The 16589-nt window shown below is 33.3% G+C and overlaps 1 protein-coding gene and 1 non-coding gene across 2 annotated transcripts; one reads left to right on the top strand and one right to left on the bottom strand.

Moving 5' to 3' along the window:
• The first annotated feature begins 4421 nt into the window (after positions 1 to 4421).
• Positions 4422 to 9280, top strand: LOC131632339 (uncharacterized). The gene is made up of 6 exons (XM_058903097.1): positions 4422 to 4565; positions 4725 to 4884; positions 4986 to 5120; positions 5723 to 5839; positions 7437 to 7541; positions 8766 to 9280. Exons 2-6 carry the CDS (start codon positions 4738 to 4740, stop codon positions 8928 to 8930), a joined length of 669 nt encoding a protein of 222 aa, XP_058759080.1. The 5' UTR covers positions 4422 to 4565; positions 4725 to 4737; the 3' UTR covers positions 8931 to 9280.
• A 799-nt stretch (positions 9281 to 10079) lies between these two features.
• TRNAF-GAA (transfer RNA phenylalanine (anticodon GAA)) lies at positions 10080 to 10152 on the bottom strand. The gene has a single exon. It is a non-coding gene; the product is annotated as a tRNA-Phe (tRNA).
• Positions 10153 to 16589: the final 6437 nt, after the last annotated feature.

Below are 16589 nucleotides of genomic sequence, written 5' to 3'. Positions count from 1 at the left end.
TATTTACTGATCATCATACCATGAGCAGACTGTCCAGATAAGTCTTTTTCTCCCATTCTTCAGCCTTGAACAATTCATCACAAGTAACATGGATGATACCAATAGACCACCGGCTGAATCAAACCATGACAAATTATTAACTTAGCTTAGGTTAATGCATATCCATTGCGCACAACCCCTTGTATGTCTCCCCTAATTTACCAGAACAAGAGTTTCATGTTCTCGTAGACTTGACAAGTGATATTAATTTTGAGTAAGCAACCTCCATCTTGTTTGAGAGAAACACCATTCGTACATATTGAGATAAATAAATTCTCAATACAAAGATGTTAAGACATAATATCTGGCATCTCAAGAATCTCCAACTCCAAATTTGGGATTCTTCATCATCAAATGCTATGAACTCCTTGAGAATCAAACATTCTCTTCCTTAGTAGCAGTACAACATGCAGTTAGTGCACACCCACATAAAGCTCTTTCAATAGAATCTGTTCCATGGCCACAAATAAGATTCCATAAATTTGGCTCATTTGATCAAAAGGATATCCCATACACGTCCGTATCTTCATTCGATACTCGTCCTTATCATTCCCATACACTCGTCCGTGTTAATCTTCTCTTTGATACTCGTTAGTATCTTCTTTTGATACTCGTCTATATTGGCATTTCAAAACACTCGTCCATGTTGATCGCTCATTAATACTCATTTGTATCTCCTTTTGATTCTCGTTCATAATGATTCAAACACTTGTTCGTGTTAACCTTTCTCAATCTCTTTCTATTAGTCCCCAACATTCGTCCATGTTAACCAATCTTTCCCAAAAAAAATCTTGTATTGACATCGTTACCCCATTACAAGTTATCACCATTCAGCCACAATTACTTACCAACCCTTTCACCAGAAAACAAAAATTTTCTTTCTCCAGCAGATATCCCAAGAAATAAGAAAAGTAGTAATAACTCATACCATATTCTCTTCAGGATAAATTTCAGGTCTTAATATTTAAGCTTCTTCTAACGTGGATGCTCGAAAGGTTGGCGGCAATCTCACCTTCGGGTTTATGACGATTAAATAGAGGCAGTTGTCATACCCCAAATTTGTCCTACCTTCTCAACTTTATCTGGATTAGGCTTTGCCTTCATGTACATACCTTCCATTAAGGCACCTAACACATCATGCATCATTAATCAATAACATGGCATTGGGATCAAAGATCTTGGTAATTAGATTTTCTCTATTAATCTAAGGCTTTCCCCTTCATTCAATATCATCAAGCTACAATAATATCTTTATCCAGATTTTTCAAGAACATCAAGTGTCTAGGAATTCATCAAAGAGTCAGCGTTAGAGAGAAAATAATGACTTTTAAAATGTACGCATGCATTCCAGTTTAATTTCAAAGCAATTTACCTTTTTAATTTTAAGTCTTGCATTCTACTTTTCAAATTGTCCTTACTTTTGTCTACTTTATTTGTATTTCTCAATCTTGCCCAGTTTTACATTCAATTCAAATAATAAAACCATTTGAAACTTAGCACTATGCTCTAGGATTTTGTAGCCGATCCTGCAAGTTAACTTTAATAAGAGGCTAGGGATTGATTTCTAGAAATATGTGCAAACACTTACTTACTGAGATCAAGCAGTTCATTGGTTATCAACAGATCCGTCGTTTCTTAGTGATGGTGAACAAATGCAGAATCTATGATGAAGATAACAAAGTCAGATCCGCCCACTATAAGAGTACTAGTGAAAAGAAGAATAAAAGTCATAATCGCCTAAGAGACTCAACTTAAAGTCTCGCCTAAGGGACTCAACCTAAAGTCTCACCTGAGTGACTCAACCTAAAGTCTCGCCTGAGGGACTTAACTTAAAGTTCGACTTGGGGATTCAATTTAAAGTATCACTTGACAAACTCAACTTAAAATCTCATCTAAATGACTCTAAGTAAGGGAAAACCAACTAAAATCACTCCGCCCTCGATTAATGCCCCGTGCTTGAGGGGCTGTGTATTTGAATAAGTGTGAAAGTCCTCCTGTGGGTGGTTGAAGTTTCTCAAGAAAGGCGAGGTGGTCACCCATTCCCTGGATGATTCGCCTAATTCCCTAGTCGATAATTTATTAGGATGAACGCCTATTTCACAAATATATCACTTCCTCCTTTGATGACTCACCTGATTCCATAGTCACTAATTTATTAGGATGAACGCCTATTTCACAAAAACGTCACCGACTCCCTAGATGACTCGTTTGATTCACGAGAATGTGAAAAGTGACATGTCCTAGTCCAAAACGGTGCGAAGGGGAAGTCAAAGGGAGTTGATCATGTTATCTAGAATAATAGTAACTGTCCAATTTTTCCGCTCCTTGAAGGAGTTGATACTTCTTGGGAGCTTGATGTCCAGGCCCATAAACTTCTATAAATAAGTCAACCCTAAAGTTAAGGGGGGATCCAAATTATGATAACAAAAATCCCACATACATAACTTCATACCTCGTTGCGTGATCTAACTCTAACATAACAACAAATCTTAAAAATATTTGACTACCCTTAATCATTAGCGGTTGTCACGTATTATACTTTTAAGAAAAATACGATATGATTTAAAGACTAATCATAGAAACAAATAATATAAATGATGAATTTAAAAAAAAAAAATTAAACTTCCATTATTGAGCGTAACTTGTCTAAAATAAACACAAAGTATCATTTATCGTTTGACCTGACTCGTTATTGACTTATCTACTTTAAAGGAGAATTAAGGCCAAACAATATTTAGAAAAAACTCCTTATAAAAATATAACTTTTTTATTAAGAATAAAAATATAATTTAAGGTGCTTCTACTAAAGTAGATGGAAATAATTCTATAGAAACTTTTTGGAACATTTACTTGTACATAATTCTTCACACTAACATATATTTTCATAATTTTTTTCATATTACTTTATTTTATCTAATTAAAAAAAAATTATTTATCCATGTGCCGCATTGTCGTTATTGTTATGCATTATTTAACTACTTTAACTACGATGGATAATTTGTTAGTTTATTTTGCTAAAATTATTTATTTTAGAAATGTTAATTTTTTTTCATGATGACAATTGTTTTTTTAAATTAGTAATTTACTCACTTACACACATATTTTTAAATGTTTATAAGAAAATATTCATTTTTTTATAACATATTTAATAAGAGATTAATTGGAATACACCGTCAGTGTAAAACTACTTTACACCGTCATCCAATTAGAATTAGTTATTGTGACACATAAGCATGTAATTAAAAATAAAAATAAATAAATTTTAATTAAACTATTTTAGTAACTACTTTTTCCATGTTTATCTCATTTTATTTGTCAAAATAACTAATTTTAATTGGATGACGGTGTAAAGTAGTTTTACACTGACAGTGTATTCCAATTAATCTCATTTAATAATTGTATTTTATTTAATTTATATCCATTTTTATGTAAATTAATTCTACATATATAGTTAATATATATTTTTTCAAAAATATGAATGAAAATCAGTACTTTTATTAACAAATATTTAATATAAAATATTGTATTAAATCTGAATGAAAAACTAAATTTTATTATTTTTTCACGCATCTATATATTAAATAAAATGAAATGACGTCATGCTTTACTTTTTCACATGTATGTGTTAAATGAGATGACGTCATGTAATATTTACACCCATTCGCCATATAAAGTGGCGACTGCTCTCTAATAATTGACGCATAGGTTTTGACCATTTCTGAAACAACAATGCTATTTGTACACCAAAGTGTACACCTACACCGTATGTACAGACGACACTGTTCATGTACGGACGGTACTATTTACCGTCCGTACATGAACAATGCAATATTATATTATTATTATTATTTTTTTTTTTAATTTTTTTTAAATATTAATTTTTTAAAATTTGTTTTAATGTTTTTTAAAAAAATATTTGATAATACCTGCAGATTTACTTCCGGATTTACCTGCATTTGACATTACCTGCGGATTTACCTAAATTCGTAGATAAATTCGCAAGTAAATCTGCAGGTATTGTCAAATTCGTAGGTAAATCCGCAGGTATTGTCAAATCCGTAGGTAAATCCGCAAGTAAAATTCGCAGGTATTATCAAATCCGTAGGTAAATCTGGAAATAAATCCGCATGTATTGTCAAATATTTTTTTAAAAAACATAAAAAAAAATAAAAAAGACATAAAAAAATATTAATATAATATTGCACTGTTCATATACGGACGGTGAATAGTACCGTCCATACATGAACAGTGCCGTCCGTACATACGTTGTAGGTGTACACTTTTGTGTACAAATAGTAGCATTTTTCTTTCTGAAATTGGGTTAGTTGCGTAAATATTTCTGAAACTTCATAAAAAAATTAAAAATAATTCAAAAAACCAAACTAAAATTTAAAACCCTCCAGACATAAAACAATTAAAACCCTACATTGTATAAATAAACGAGTTACAGTCACCGAACTCATCTCGCCGGAAAACGCATCGGAGTTCCTCGTCGGCCGCCACGAATATCGCCTAACTCCGTCCAGGTATTCTTCTTCCTTTTCTCCTGCAGCGCCGCAAAAGAGAATTGCATAACAGCACACCTCCATTTCGCATCGCGATTCCTCGATTCATTTTCCGCATATTTTCTGAATAATTTACCTTTTGAAGAAATGAAATTGTTCGATTGTTTTTGGTTTTGACAGAGGTGAAATTCGAATGGGTTATCTTCAATTCGGAAGACATTGTGTTAGGCAGATTATTAGAAGTAAAGATGCTGTTAACGATAGTGTTGTGGTGAATCCACTCTTGTATGCATCTCAAGGACTTCGCTACAACCGGAAGCTCCAAGTCATTCTTACAACTGTAATTATCTATCTTAGGGTTTTAAATAGCGGCCGCGGTTATAACTCTATTTGATTTGAATTTGATTCATGTTTATGATGTTTATAATGTTCAATTTATAGGATATAGATAAGCTCGGAAAGGCTGGTGAAACTGTCAAAGTTGCCCCGGGATATTTTCGTAACCACCTAATGCCCAAGCTCCTTGCTGTTCCGAACATTGATAAGTTTGCTTATCTCCTCACCGAGCAGCGCAAGGTTATCTTTTTCGCCTTTATGTCTGTTTTGTTTTCGGTACTTATCTATACTATTAGCAGGTCAATGTCAGTTATGTAAATCCATATCTTTGCGTTTTACAATCTCCTGGAGCAATGTTGTTAAGTAGCAGTGGTATAGCGTAGTAGAATTTGAACAAATAACTATTCTTCCATGATATGCTATTTAGGAGTAGTATAGAATGCTTTTTTCGTGATCTGGATTGACAACATTGTTCCGGAGTAACTTTTGAATTTTTCGATATAAATCATGATAACTGTTAAGAGTCCCACATCGGACAATATATGGCCTAAACATGTACTTATAAGTGGGGGCAATCCTCACCCTACTAGCCGGTTTTGTAGGGTTGAGTTAGGCCTAACCACACTTCTTAACAATAACACTGTCAGATATCTGATCTGAAGATAACATCCTTTCCTTCTTTTTCTTTGTTTATGTGAATCTGTGAGCATCAAACTCTGTTAACGTTATATTTCTATGCCTGTATGCTGGGCACGTAAATATTGGCATACTCACATAGCCAGTTTTTTTAACGAGATACTCTACCTTCATAAGTTGCTAGAATTATGTTTTAAATGTTTCAGATTTATCAACCTACCGAAGAAGTGAAACATGAAGATGTTGTTCTTGTTAGTGAGTCGAAGGAAGATCTGATGAAAGAGTATGAAAAGGCAGCACAGATTCTTGATAAAGCTAAGCTGGTTAGTAGTTTTTCTCTTCAAAGCCTTTCAAGTTTGTTTAAGAGTAGTCATTCCCCGAACCCTAAAGTGGGATAGCGTATGGTGGGATGACCGCTCTATTTGATCCTATGATGCATAGGTACGGGTACGGTACCCGGTGCGGGTACTGGTACGGGTACATGATACGTCATTTTAAAAAAAATCAAGGTACGGGTACGTTAAGAAAAAATAAGAGTTTTTTATAAAATGTATGAGTAGATAACTAAATTGTAAGGTTCATAACAAAATATCACTATAAAAGTTTTAAAAGATCAAAATAATGTTAAGATACAATAACAAGGAAAGTAAAATACATAAATATACTATATTGATATTTGAAAAGACCATAAATTTCACTCAAAATTGAATAATGAAAAAAAATGAAGTACCACGAGTACGGTACGTGTACCCGGTACCGGTGCGTAACCAGTACCAATACTTCACCATTTTAGAAGTACCCACTACCCATGCTTCAGAGTTATTTTGATCTCTCTTTTTGGACAAATTACATACAATAATTATAAACATATGTTTAATATAAAATTAAACAAATAACTCAAGTCATAAAATATTCATAAATCAAAACACACATGACTCTTGAAGTGAATAAACGACTATGAAGGAAGGTTAAGGTTGACTCTCAACTCAAATTTGAATGAAAAACCCAAGACTACCCTTAAGACGTTGAAAATTTAAAGGGAAGTTTGGTTTTTAGAGGGGAAAAGGATATTAAGCCAGAAACCGCTCCGGGCCAAGAACTGCCCTACTCCGCTATCCCACTATTTACCCTATAGAAACCACTTTAGTGTTCTGCACCTCTAAATCTCTTCCCATAGCGGTCGGCCTTTGCTATAGCGGGATAGTGCCGCTATTGGCCGGCATTGACTACTGTTTGATTGAGACCATTTCTGTGGTCCTCTCTTTGGGAATTATTTTTCTTAGTTAGATGATTGCTTTATAATTATTGCCATTTGTTGCGGAATTTACCATTGCTAAAGTACTGAAAATGGACTTGTCATTGAACTGGTGAATGTATTATAGTTCATTGTTTGATTGTGGTTGAATTGGTGGGAAAATACATATTTTTAATATTATATAATACATTACATAATACACTAACATTAAGTTATAAGAAATATAAGATGTAAGAAATGATTTTTAGTTAATTTAAAATAGCCAAATTGTATTTGTGTTGTAAGATATACAATCAATAAGGCTAAATTAATAACTCATTGGTGAATTTTACGGGCCAACTTCTATCATGTTATTGGTTAAATTATAAATGTTTAAACAAATATAAATTTTTTTTGTTCCAACTGGTTCTTCATCATTAGTTTTGGATTTGTTTAACTGAACTCCATTGCTTTACAGCTATCAGTTTAGATTAAGCGGACGAGCAACTTAACATATTTATGGGTTTTCTTGTTGACTCCGTTGGTTTGGATTTTTAAAATATGGTTGTGATGATGATACTCACAAAAGGCTGTAACTGTTGAAGTTACAAGATAAAATGTTTACTTGATAATTTGACAGTTTTTCATGTTAAGACTCAATAGTTAATGTGATGATACTCTTATAGGTCTTGCGGAGGTTAATTGATGTTCAAAAAGCAAAGGCGCGTGAATCAAAAGAAGACCCCTTGGAGTTACGTATACCAGTATCAAAAAAAGCTCTCGTGGCCGAGGTAATATCCATTATTCTTTGTTACTTAAATGTTTTCTTGATAGCAACTAAGTAACAAATTACAATTTGATAGTGTTAAAAAATGCAACTAATGTTAATGCTTCGAGAGAGAGACTTTCTTGGCCTTCTGACCCTCTTTAATTTGTTGATATACTCCCTCCGTTTTTTATTATAAGTCGTTTTGGAAAAAATATTTGTATTTTAATATAAGTCGCTTTACAATTCCAATGAATAATTAATGCTATTTTTCCTATTATATCCTTAAATATTAATTATTCTCTCTCCTTTCAATTATATAAATTTATCTTCCACATGTCATTAATGAAGGATAATTTTGTAAAAACCTTCATAATTTCTCATTTTCATACAACAATTATTATTTTTCTTAATCTGTGTGAAAAGTCTAAAACGACTTATAATAAAAAACGGAGGGAGTATTTAAGACCAATAAATTCCCAACCTCTTAGAATTTGTTGATATATTTAAGACCAATAAATTCCCAACCTCTTAGAAACCCTACTTTTATTGTGGTACAAACTTCAATCCATCATAATATTTGAGCCCTTTGGAATGAATTACAAGTTTGGAAAAGAAACACGAAACCAGATAAGAAGTCTCTCAATCCTAGAACCGAGAGCCAAACTAAAGTGGCCAAATACACTCTTAGTCTAGTCCTAATAATTTTTTCTGCTCTCCCTCTCTCCTTTCTCTTTCTATATCACATCAAATCTATACCAGTTTCAGATTATTCCTTCCCATGATTTTCAAATTTGCTTGACACGATCAACTGCAATATTCCTTATAAATATCAGACAAAATGAAACTCTTCATTGTTAGTAAATCCTGGAAGAACTTCGTTTAATTTTTCTCAAATTGTTTGAGGGTTGCTTATGTATATAGAAAAGAGAGATGTGTTAAAAAGAAAAGAATGGAAAGACCTTCTGATGTTAGTAATATAATTTCTATGAAAATAAATAACTCCTGCTCTGAATTGCATGTACAGAAGATTGTTTTATCTTATGCTCTCTCTGCAACACATTATCATATTAAAGAAAATTATATCTGATTTGAGATGTTAGTTTCTGTAGCAAATCATATCTGATATGAAATTGGTTTCCTTTTGAAGAAAACTAGGATACTTTTCATCTTATTGTTATTTTCTTGTGATATTTCTCTTTTTCTATCACTTACTTTTTGGTTTTGATTCTTGTTGTGCCATTTTTAGGTGGCAAGACAACTCTGTGTGAACATCACACCTGAAAATATACATCTTCCATTACCTTTGTCGACCATTGGAGAATATGAGGTGCCACTACGTTTACCAAGGTCCATCCCATTGCCAGAGGGCAAGCTTAATTGGACTTTGAAAGTTAAAATCCGAAGTAAATAAGTTAGTTTATCTTGTTAAATCCAAGTCCAAATGAGTCTTGGTTTATACTGATAAATTCAACTTGATTGTAGAAGTGCAACCTTTTTCCAAACACATTATTTGTCTGTCCTTGGGTAATATCACATATGGTGTTGTGAGCAATCTTCTTTTATCGTGCAGATGATTTTGGTCATGTATTGCCTACCACCAAAACCGATTTTATTAAACATAATAACCGTCTTCCTATGTTTTTTTCCAATTGGGACTTTGGTGGACCAATTTGTAACTTTCCCCTTTGGAGGGAGTAATACACTTCTCAATTCAATTGCATGTGTTATTTTTTAGGTCACAACTTATTTTTATATAGTTTGAAAAGGATGATCAGGATAGATATGATTCATTTTTTGAGCCATTGAAAACTTCAATCTTTTGAAAAATGTTCAAGTACTTTCAAAGAAATCGCACAATAATGAGTAATCGATTAGTTACTCTTTGATTATTAGTTAACCTAATTGCAGTTAATAAACATTTCTGTTTGATTACTGTTTAATTTAACCAATTTATTTAATTATGATCAACTTTTAGTGTATTAATCTAACAAGCCTAATTAATTATTATCTTTTTTTTTTTGACAAGAATTATTATCTTATTAAAACTTAATTGATTAACCTTTAGTTTCTAACAAAGTTTACACCTTTAATTTCTAAGTAATTTGACACCTTTAATCAATAGTCAATGATACCTAATCGAAAAAAAAAAATTGCAATTGAATAATTATGGAAAAAGTTTACAATTTATCTCATGTATTTGTATGAGGTTAAATATGACATATATTTATTTGTAAGAGGTTAAAATCAGTTTAAAATAAGTACAGTGAACAAATTAAAATCATATATCAGTTTAAGACACTCAACAAGATAATTCAATTTTTCCTAGGATTGTAAAAAGTGATTTTGATTGCTGCTTAATTGTAGTTCATTTTCTAAATGATCAGTAATCAATATCATAAGTTTATTGACTTGCCCATTTCTTATTATTTTTTAATAATAATACAAAGCATGTCATGTTGTATTATGTTAAATTTGCTTTATTTAAAGAAACTCTTAAAAGAGAACAGTTAGTTGACTGAACGGAACAAATTGTTTGTGATTCTGATAAAAAGGTAGCTTTTGCGGTGAGCGTGGATCGAACACGCGACCTTCAGATCTTCAGTCTGACGCTCTCCCAACTGAGCTATCCCCGCAAGTTGTTCTTCTCTTTCTTTTCATTATTAACATTCCTTTAACCTTGTTGTTTGTGTGTTTACTGAGTTCTGCTTGGATCCTTTTGAGTTTGACACTGTTGGCTGGTGTTCATGCTTCGGTTGATGGCTCAGAGTGCAAAATTCTTGATTGTCCACATTTATATTTGACTGCAAGCCAGTTTCCTGCAAAGGTTCTGTATCCTCCATAAAAATTGCCTTCCATGTGTAGCCAATATGTTTGCATGATCTTATTAACAAACGTAGTGTGTCTATATTGGTGACGTAGTGGTTAAGTTCATTAATTTTCAACGTCATTTGTTGGAATTGGAACATGCCTTAGAAGCAAATGAGGTTCTACGCCTTGAATGTGAATGCAGCTAAGTGTATGTTTAGGGATTCTACTAGAAAGTTTACGAGTTTTCTAGTACACATCAAGGGTATTGAGGCAGATGAAAATAAAGTTGGAACCATATTAGAGGCAAGGGCAACTTGCATTAAGAAAGAGTTACAAAATGTTGTAAAATAATGTTTTGACATATTCAAAATTGTAATTGCAATGATGAAAATAATCTTATTTAAATAGAAAGAAAAAAATAAATTTAATTAATAGAATTTTTTTAATAGGTCTTAGACTCACAATACAAATTACTATTTACATTTATTATTTACAAATTACTATTTACATTTATTATTTACAAATTTCTTGTGCTATGGCTCTAAATTTTGCTTCAGCAGCAGTTGACCAAACAACTATACTTTGTTTCTTAGTCCTCCAAGCAAACATCATAAATTCATAATAGTCATAAGTGGATCTTCTATCACTCGGTGATCCTTCACTGATCCTACATAATCAACATTAGTGTAAGCTTCCATAATAATACTTCATCCTCTTTTTAAAAAAATCCCTTGTTTAGAAGTGAATTTGAGATATTAAAACACATTCTACAACTTGCAAGTGTCTCTCCCTTGAATCATGAATAAATTCACAGATCATGTTAATAACATATGTCAAATATGACATAATATGTTAACAAGGGTTAATATAAGAGATTAGTGGAAAAGTTAATTTACTTGTACAAGTATAAGAAATAAGAATGATTTCAAAAAAGACGAATGAGTAACAGATTCCCCCCCTCGCAAGATCATGTCTTTGGAAGAAATAAGAATGATTTAAAAAAAGACCAATGAGTAATAGGTTCCCCCCCTCGATTGTCACCAGGTGAAGTATAGAACTGGGTTGGTAAACTACCAAAATTTACAGATTATGGTGAAACACACAAAATTCAAGAATACGTGGTCAAACTTAATTGGACAAAAAGAAGTACATTTTAGGACCTCCTATATTGGAAAGATAATTTGTTGCGGTATAATATTGATGTAATTCATATTGACAATAATTTTTTGATAATGTATTTAACACAATGATGGATGTTCAAGGCAAAACAAAAGATAATGAGAAGGCTAAAAAAGGACATGGAAAATTTGTGTAATAGAAAAGACTTGGAGTTGAAGTCTCGACCGACGCCAACACTGGAAAGTTGCATGGAATGAAAAGTCACGATGACCATATTTTCATGGAATGATTGCTTCCAATTGCGTTTAGTTCACTACCCAAACATGTACTAAATCCACTAACCGAAATTAGTTACATTTTTGGAGATATTTGTGCGTCAACTTTAAAAATGGGTGACATCATTAAGTTGAACCAAAAGATTCCAGTCATTCTATGTAAGTTGGAACGAGTTTTTTCGAATCTATGGAACATCTACTTGTGCATCTTGCATATGAAGCTTATATTGGCGGCACAGTTTAATATAGGTGGATGTATTCGTTTAAAATATTCATGGGTGATTCAAAACGATTAGTGAAAAATAAAGCTAAAGTTGAAGGATCAGTATGTGCATATTACTTGCATCGGGAACATCGCATTTTTGCAGTAATTAATTCAATCACTTGATGTTAACTCCAAGTATCATAATGAATGAGGTTAATGTTAACAAAAGAAGTCAATTCGCCTTATCGGTATTTGATCTTCCCGGTCGTCCCTCTGGAAATAAGAATGTGCATTGGTCGCCCCTCTGCAATCTACGCATGTTCATGTCTTGATTAATTGCGTTGAAGTTGAACAATATCTTAAGTAAATATATCTCAACTACCTATTTATCTTTACAGATTGAATTATTACCTTCAAACTAATTATAGTGTGTTTCTTTATAGAGCATTTAACACCTCTTATTTTCAAAGAACCAGTGTACAAGCAACTATTGTAACGCCCTGATTTCGATATTTATTTTATTACTTATTTATTGGTGTATTTGGTGCTTGAATTGGTATTTTATTATTATTATTATTATTATATTAGTTTTGTCAATTTAACTATAATATAATAATAGGATGATTTAATTAATTAGACTAAGAGTGTGATTAGTAGATAGGGGGTGTGTACTAAGCCCCTTAGTAATTTAATAATAAGTATGTTTTAATAAAAATAATAAGGGAATTAAGAGGAAAAAGCGAGATTAGTGAACATTAGTGAAGAACGTGAAATTCAGAGAAGATGCTAGGGCAAGAGGTAGAAGAACTCCACCATTGTTGAGGAAAAATCAAGCTTCAATCCAAGGTAAGGGGGATAATGGGTTCACTAAATGGTGACTTAATCATGAGAGGGTAGTGAGGGTTCCTTCCCCTCTTTAGGTTTTATAATTGATGGGTTTGATTTCTTCTTTGATGTGTGAATTGATTTGATTTGTATGTTGTTCTTCTTGAGTAATGATAATGTATGATTTCTGGACGAAATTCTGGTTTGAATTGATGAATTATGGTGTGGATTTGGATGTTGGTTGAGTTGTTGTTGTGTTCATAAGTGAAACTGAATCTGAATGTATAACAATCCAATTTGATGAGTAGAAATTGGTAAACTAATTGATAAAATTAATGTAGGATAATAGGTTAATGAATTTAGATGAAAGTTATGTGAGAATGGATGAAAATATGTTGCTTTAGGCTTAAAATCGCAGGCTGGAAGTGATGAAAACAAACAGAAAATGGACTGGTACAATTGCAGGTTTTTGGATTGCGCTGGCCATTTGCATATGATACGCGTATGAGGGACTTCCCAGGGGGCCGTACGCGTATGGTATGCAGCCCTGTCCCGACGCAGCGCAACCTTCTGCTGGAACGCGTATGAGACGCGTATGAGAAAAGGTGATACGCGTATGGACATGGTGGTACGCGTATGAGTGTGTCTTTAGTGAAATTCAGCTTCTGCTGAAACGCGTATGGTACGCGTATGGAACAGAGCGATACGCGTATGGACAAGGTCGTACACGTATGGTCAGGCTGGTGTGCAAAATTTCCCGTTTTTGTGATTTCGTTCTGATTTTCGAGTGCAATGAGTATCCTTTCTGAGTTCCCTTAATTAGTAAGACTTAAGTAGATATAGGAGGACTATAAAGGTTATACTTTTGGACATAAAATGTTGTGGTAAGATTGATGTTGATTGTTGTGAATGTTGATTATAAGAAAATGAATCATCGTTGCGTGTTGTTGAACAAGTTGATAGCCTAACGACAATGAGTTGAAGGCTGATGCTTTGTGTTGTTGGATTGTGTTGATTGGATGTTCATATTGCATACATATGTCGTTGAGGGCTTATGCTCTATTGTTGGCCTGGATTGGCATTGTTGAAGGCTTATGCCTTGTTATCGCCTCTAATTAATGGAAACTGTTGAGGGCTTATGCTCTGTTGGTACCACATGCATGTAGTGTCGCTAGTCGCATTGCATTCCACATAATTGATTGTTAATGTCGTGTATCGTTGTTATTGTGTTGTTGATGGTGTGAGAATCTGTTTCGTGACTTCTATCTGTATGACGTGTGAATACTACTCCTTAGCATGTGATATTTCACTGTATATTTATTGAATGTAATTCTCACCCCTTTTCTGTTGTTGCGTCTGTGCTTCTTCGGAAGTACAGATAACCAAGTACCAGGGTAGTGCTTGGATTTCGAGTATTACCTGATCGAGTCTTAGGAGTCGCTCTGATACGTAACACGGGAGTTTTGGGATGCGTTATGTTTTGATTTTCTTTTTCTGTTAGTTGTTAATTGTTACGTATCTCGATTTTGACATTATTGTTGGACCACGTGTTTAGTGGAGATGATTTATTTGTTGAGGCCGTAGTGCCATGAGAACTAATAAGCCTTTTTAAATTCCGCTGCGGTATTGGATTTATTTTAATGAAGACTTATTAAATAAAGCGATGTTTTTATGGATTTTTAGAAGATGTGACATCCTACTCGTATTACTCTGGTTGTTTGTGTATTTATAATTCATATTTATTTTAGATGGGAAAGTGGGGTGTTGCAACTATCGATCACATACATGCTTATTTTCTAGCATGGTTCAAGGAGAAATTGTCATGCATTGTTGCACCGACTCAAGAAATACTCCATTTGAGAAACCTATCTAAAGGCCCTAGTCAAAGCGCAATTAAATGACACACATACTTTGTGAACAAATATAAATTTCACACTCAGGCATGGACATAAGGAAAAAAACCATAAACAGTGGTGTATTCGTAAAAGGAGTTACAGATGGTGGTTAAGACGACTTCTATGGCGTTGTTACCCATATTTACAAGTTTGTATACAATTACTTGAACTCGGAAAATAAAGTTTTCTTGTTTTATTGTGATTGGTATGATTCATCTGTCAAAGGTACAAAAATAGATAAGAAATATAACACTATTGAGATTTGAATGAACTGAAGGTACAAACAATATGGCCCTTTCATAATGTCACATATTGTTACGAAAGTTTATTACATTCTTTATCCTTCAACTTAGCCACATAAACGAGGATGGTGTGTTGTAATCAAAACAAAACCATTGGGTCATATTGAAACTGACGATCTAGTGGAAGATGTTGTTTACTAAGATGATGAAATTTCTCAAATTAATGATGTGATTGAAGTTGAACAAATTACAAGTTTTTGTGATACATTCGTTGGGGGTCATCAAGTTGATGTATCTTATTGTTGGTAGAAAATAATGTGAATGAAGAGCATGCAGAGTTTGGATCCGAGGACAATATCAGATCAAATGATGAGAATAATATGGATAAAGAGCATGAAGAGTTTGAATCAATCATTTTTGTAATTTTACCTAATGTATTGTGTATATAATATATTGATGCATCTATGTTGTTAGTAGAAAATAATGTGTTGATTTATTAAAATGTGTTATGTTGATTTATTGCTTGTATATATTGTGTTGATTTATTAATTGTATATTTTCTCAAAATAGATAAAATGTCACCCCGGCCTAATAAGGGTAAGAGTATGTCCTAGCACCGCCAAAAGGTAAGGACATGTGAGGTACCTCTGTCGTCCATGTATTGTCCTCCCCCACAGAGTCAGGAAGATCCCATGTATATGGACGCTTCTCAACCTTTGATGTCACTACTCTCCTCCCATTATTATCCTATGGTCCCATATGGAAACCTAGTTTTCCACATCCTACACAGGTACCCTCTTCCTTCTTGCAGCAGCCCTGGAAATCTAGTTTTCCACTTCCCACACATGCACCCTCTTCCTTCATGCAGCAGCCTAGGGGATCTAATTTTCCACATCTCACACATATAGCCTCATCCTTCATGCAGTTTAGGGATCACACACCCCACATCCCACACGCTTACCCACGTCATCCATGCATCATGGGGGATCATGCACCCCACATCCCACACATATACCTGCACCTATGGAGTGGATTATCCTATTTTGGAGGATATGAGGAGCAGTCAAATCCCACTATTTATATTTCATTATTTTGTTGAATTCTTGTATCTAACTAAATTGTATCTAATTAAATGGTTTAAAATATATTGAATTTAATTTTTTTTTGTATGTGTAGGAGGCGTATAAGAGATTTCTCACATAATTTCTTGTTAAAAATCCTCAATATACACTGATAGGTTCTAATCTGATTGATTCAAGTGTGGATCTTTATATTTGAAGTTTATCCACTGACGAGAAGGGAACTAATGAGTGTTTTTTTGATGTGGGATTTTTTGCCGGCAACTATAAAAAAACGGACAGAATTTTTATTTCAAAAAGTCACATATGGGAAAGGAGGTGTGTGAAGTCTATAAGCGTTGCCCATAGAACAAGCAACACAAAGAGGTAGAAACATTGGGGAAATATTATAGTGGTTCATTACAAGTTTTAAGTGTAACCTAATTTAGCGTGCCATAAATATTGTAAATTATGAGATGAAAATAAGGATGAAAGAGACTTCACGGGTTGGAGATAAATGCTTGGAAACTTATAGAAACCATCACATTCAAGTAAGATGTAACAAATTCTAGATTGCTCATAAGTCATAACAGGTCCATAAATGACTCTAATCATGTGCATAGGTACACAGGCTATGTCTAAC

The sequence above is a fragment of the Vicia villosa genome, unplaced genomic scaffold, assembly GCF_029867415.1.
Source record: "Vicia villosa cultivar HV-30 ecotype Madison, WI unplaced genomic scaffold, Vvil1.0 ctg.000936F_1_1, whole genome shotgun sequence".
In the NCBI taxonomy this organism is placed as follows: Eukaryota; Viridiplantae; Streptophyta; class Magnoliopsida; order Fabales; family Fabaceae; genus Vicia; species Vicia villosa.
The sequence above is the reverse complement of the archived record's forward strand: the minus strand, read 5'-3'. Positions and strand labels throughout refer to the sequence as shown.

Bases quoted from the DNA above. Each gene is read 5' to 3' on its own strand.
- LOC131632339 (XM_058903097.1), top strand. From the start codon at position 4,738: ATGGGTTATCTTCAATTCGGAAGACATTGTGTTAGGCAGATTATTAGA. The intron at 4,885-4,985 runs GTAATTATCTAT...TTCAATTTATAG, and splicing joins TCCAAGTCATTCTTACAACT to GATATAGATAAGCTCGGAAA. The intron at 5,121-5,722 runs GTTATCTTTTTC...TAAATGTTTCAG, and splicing joins TCCTCACCGAGCAGCGCAAG to ATTTATCAACCTACCGAAGA.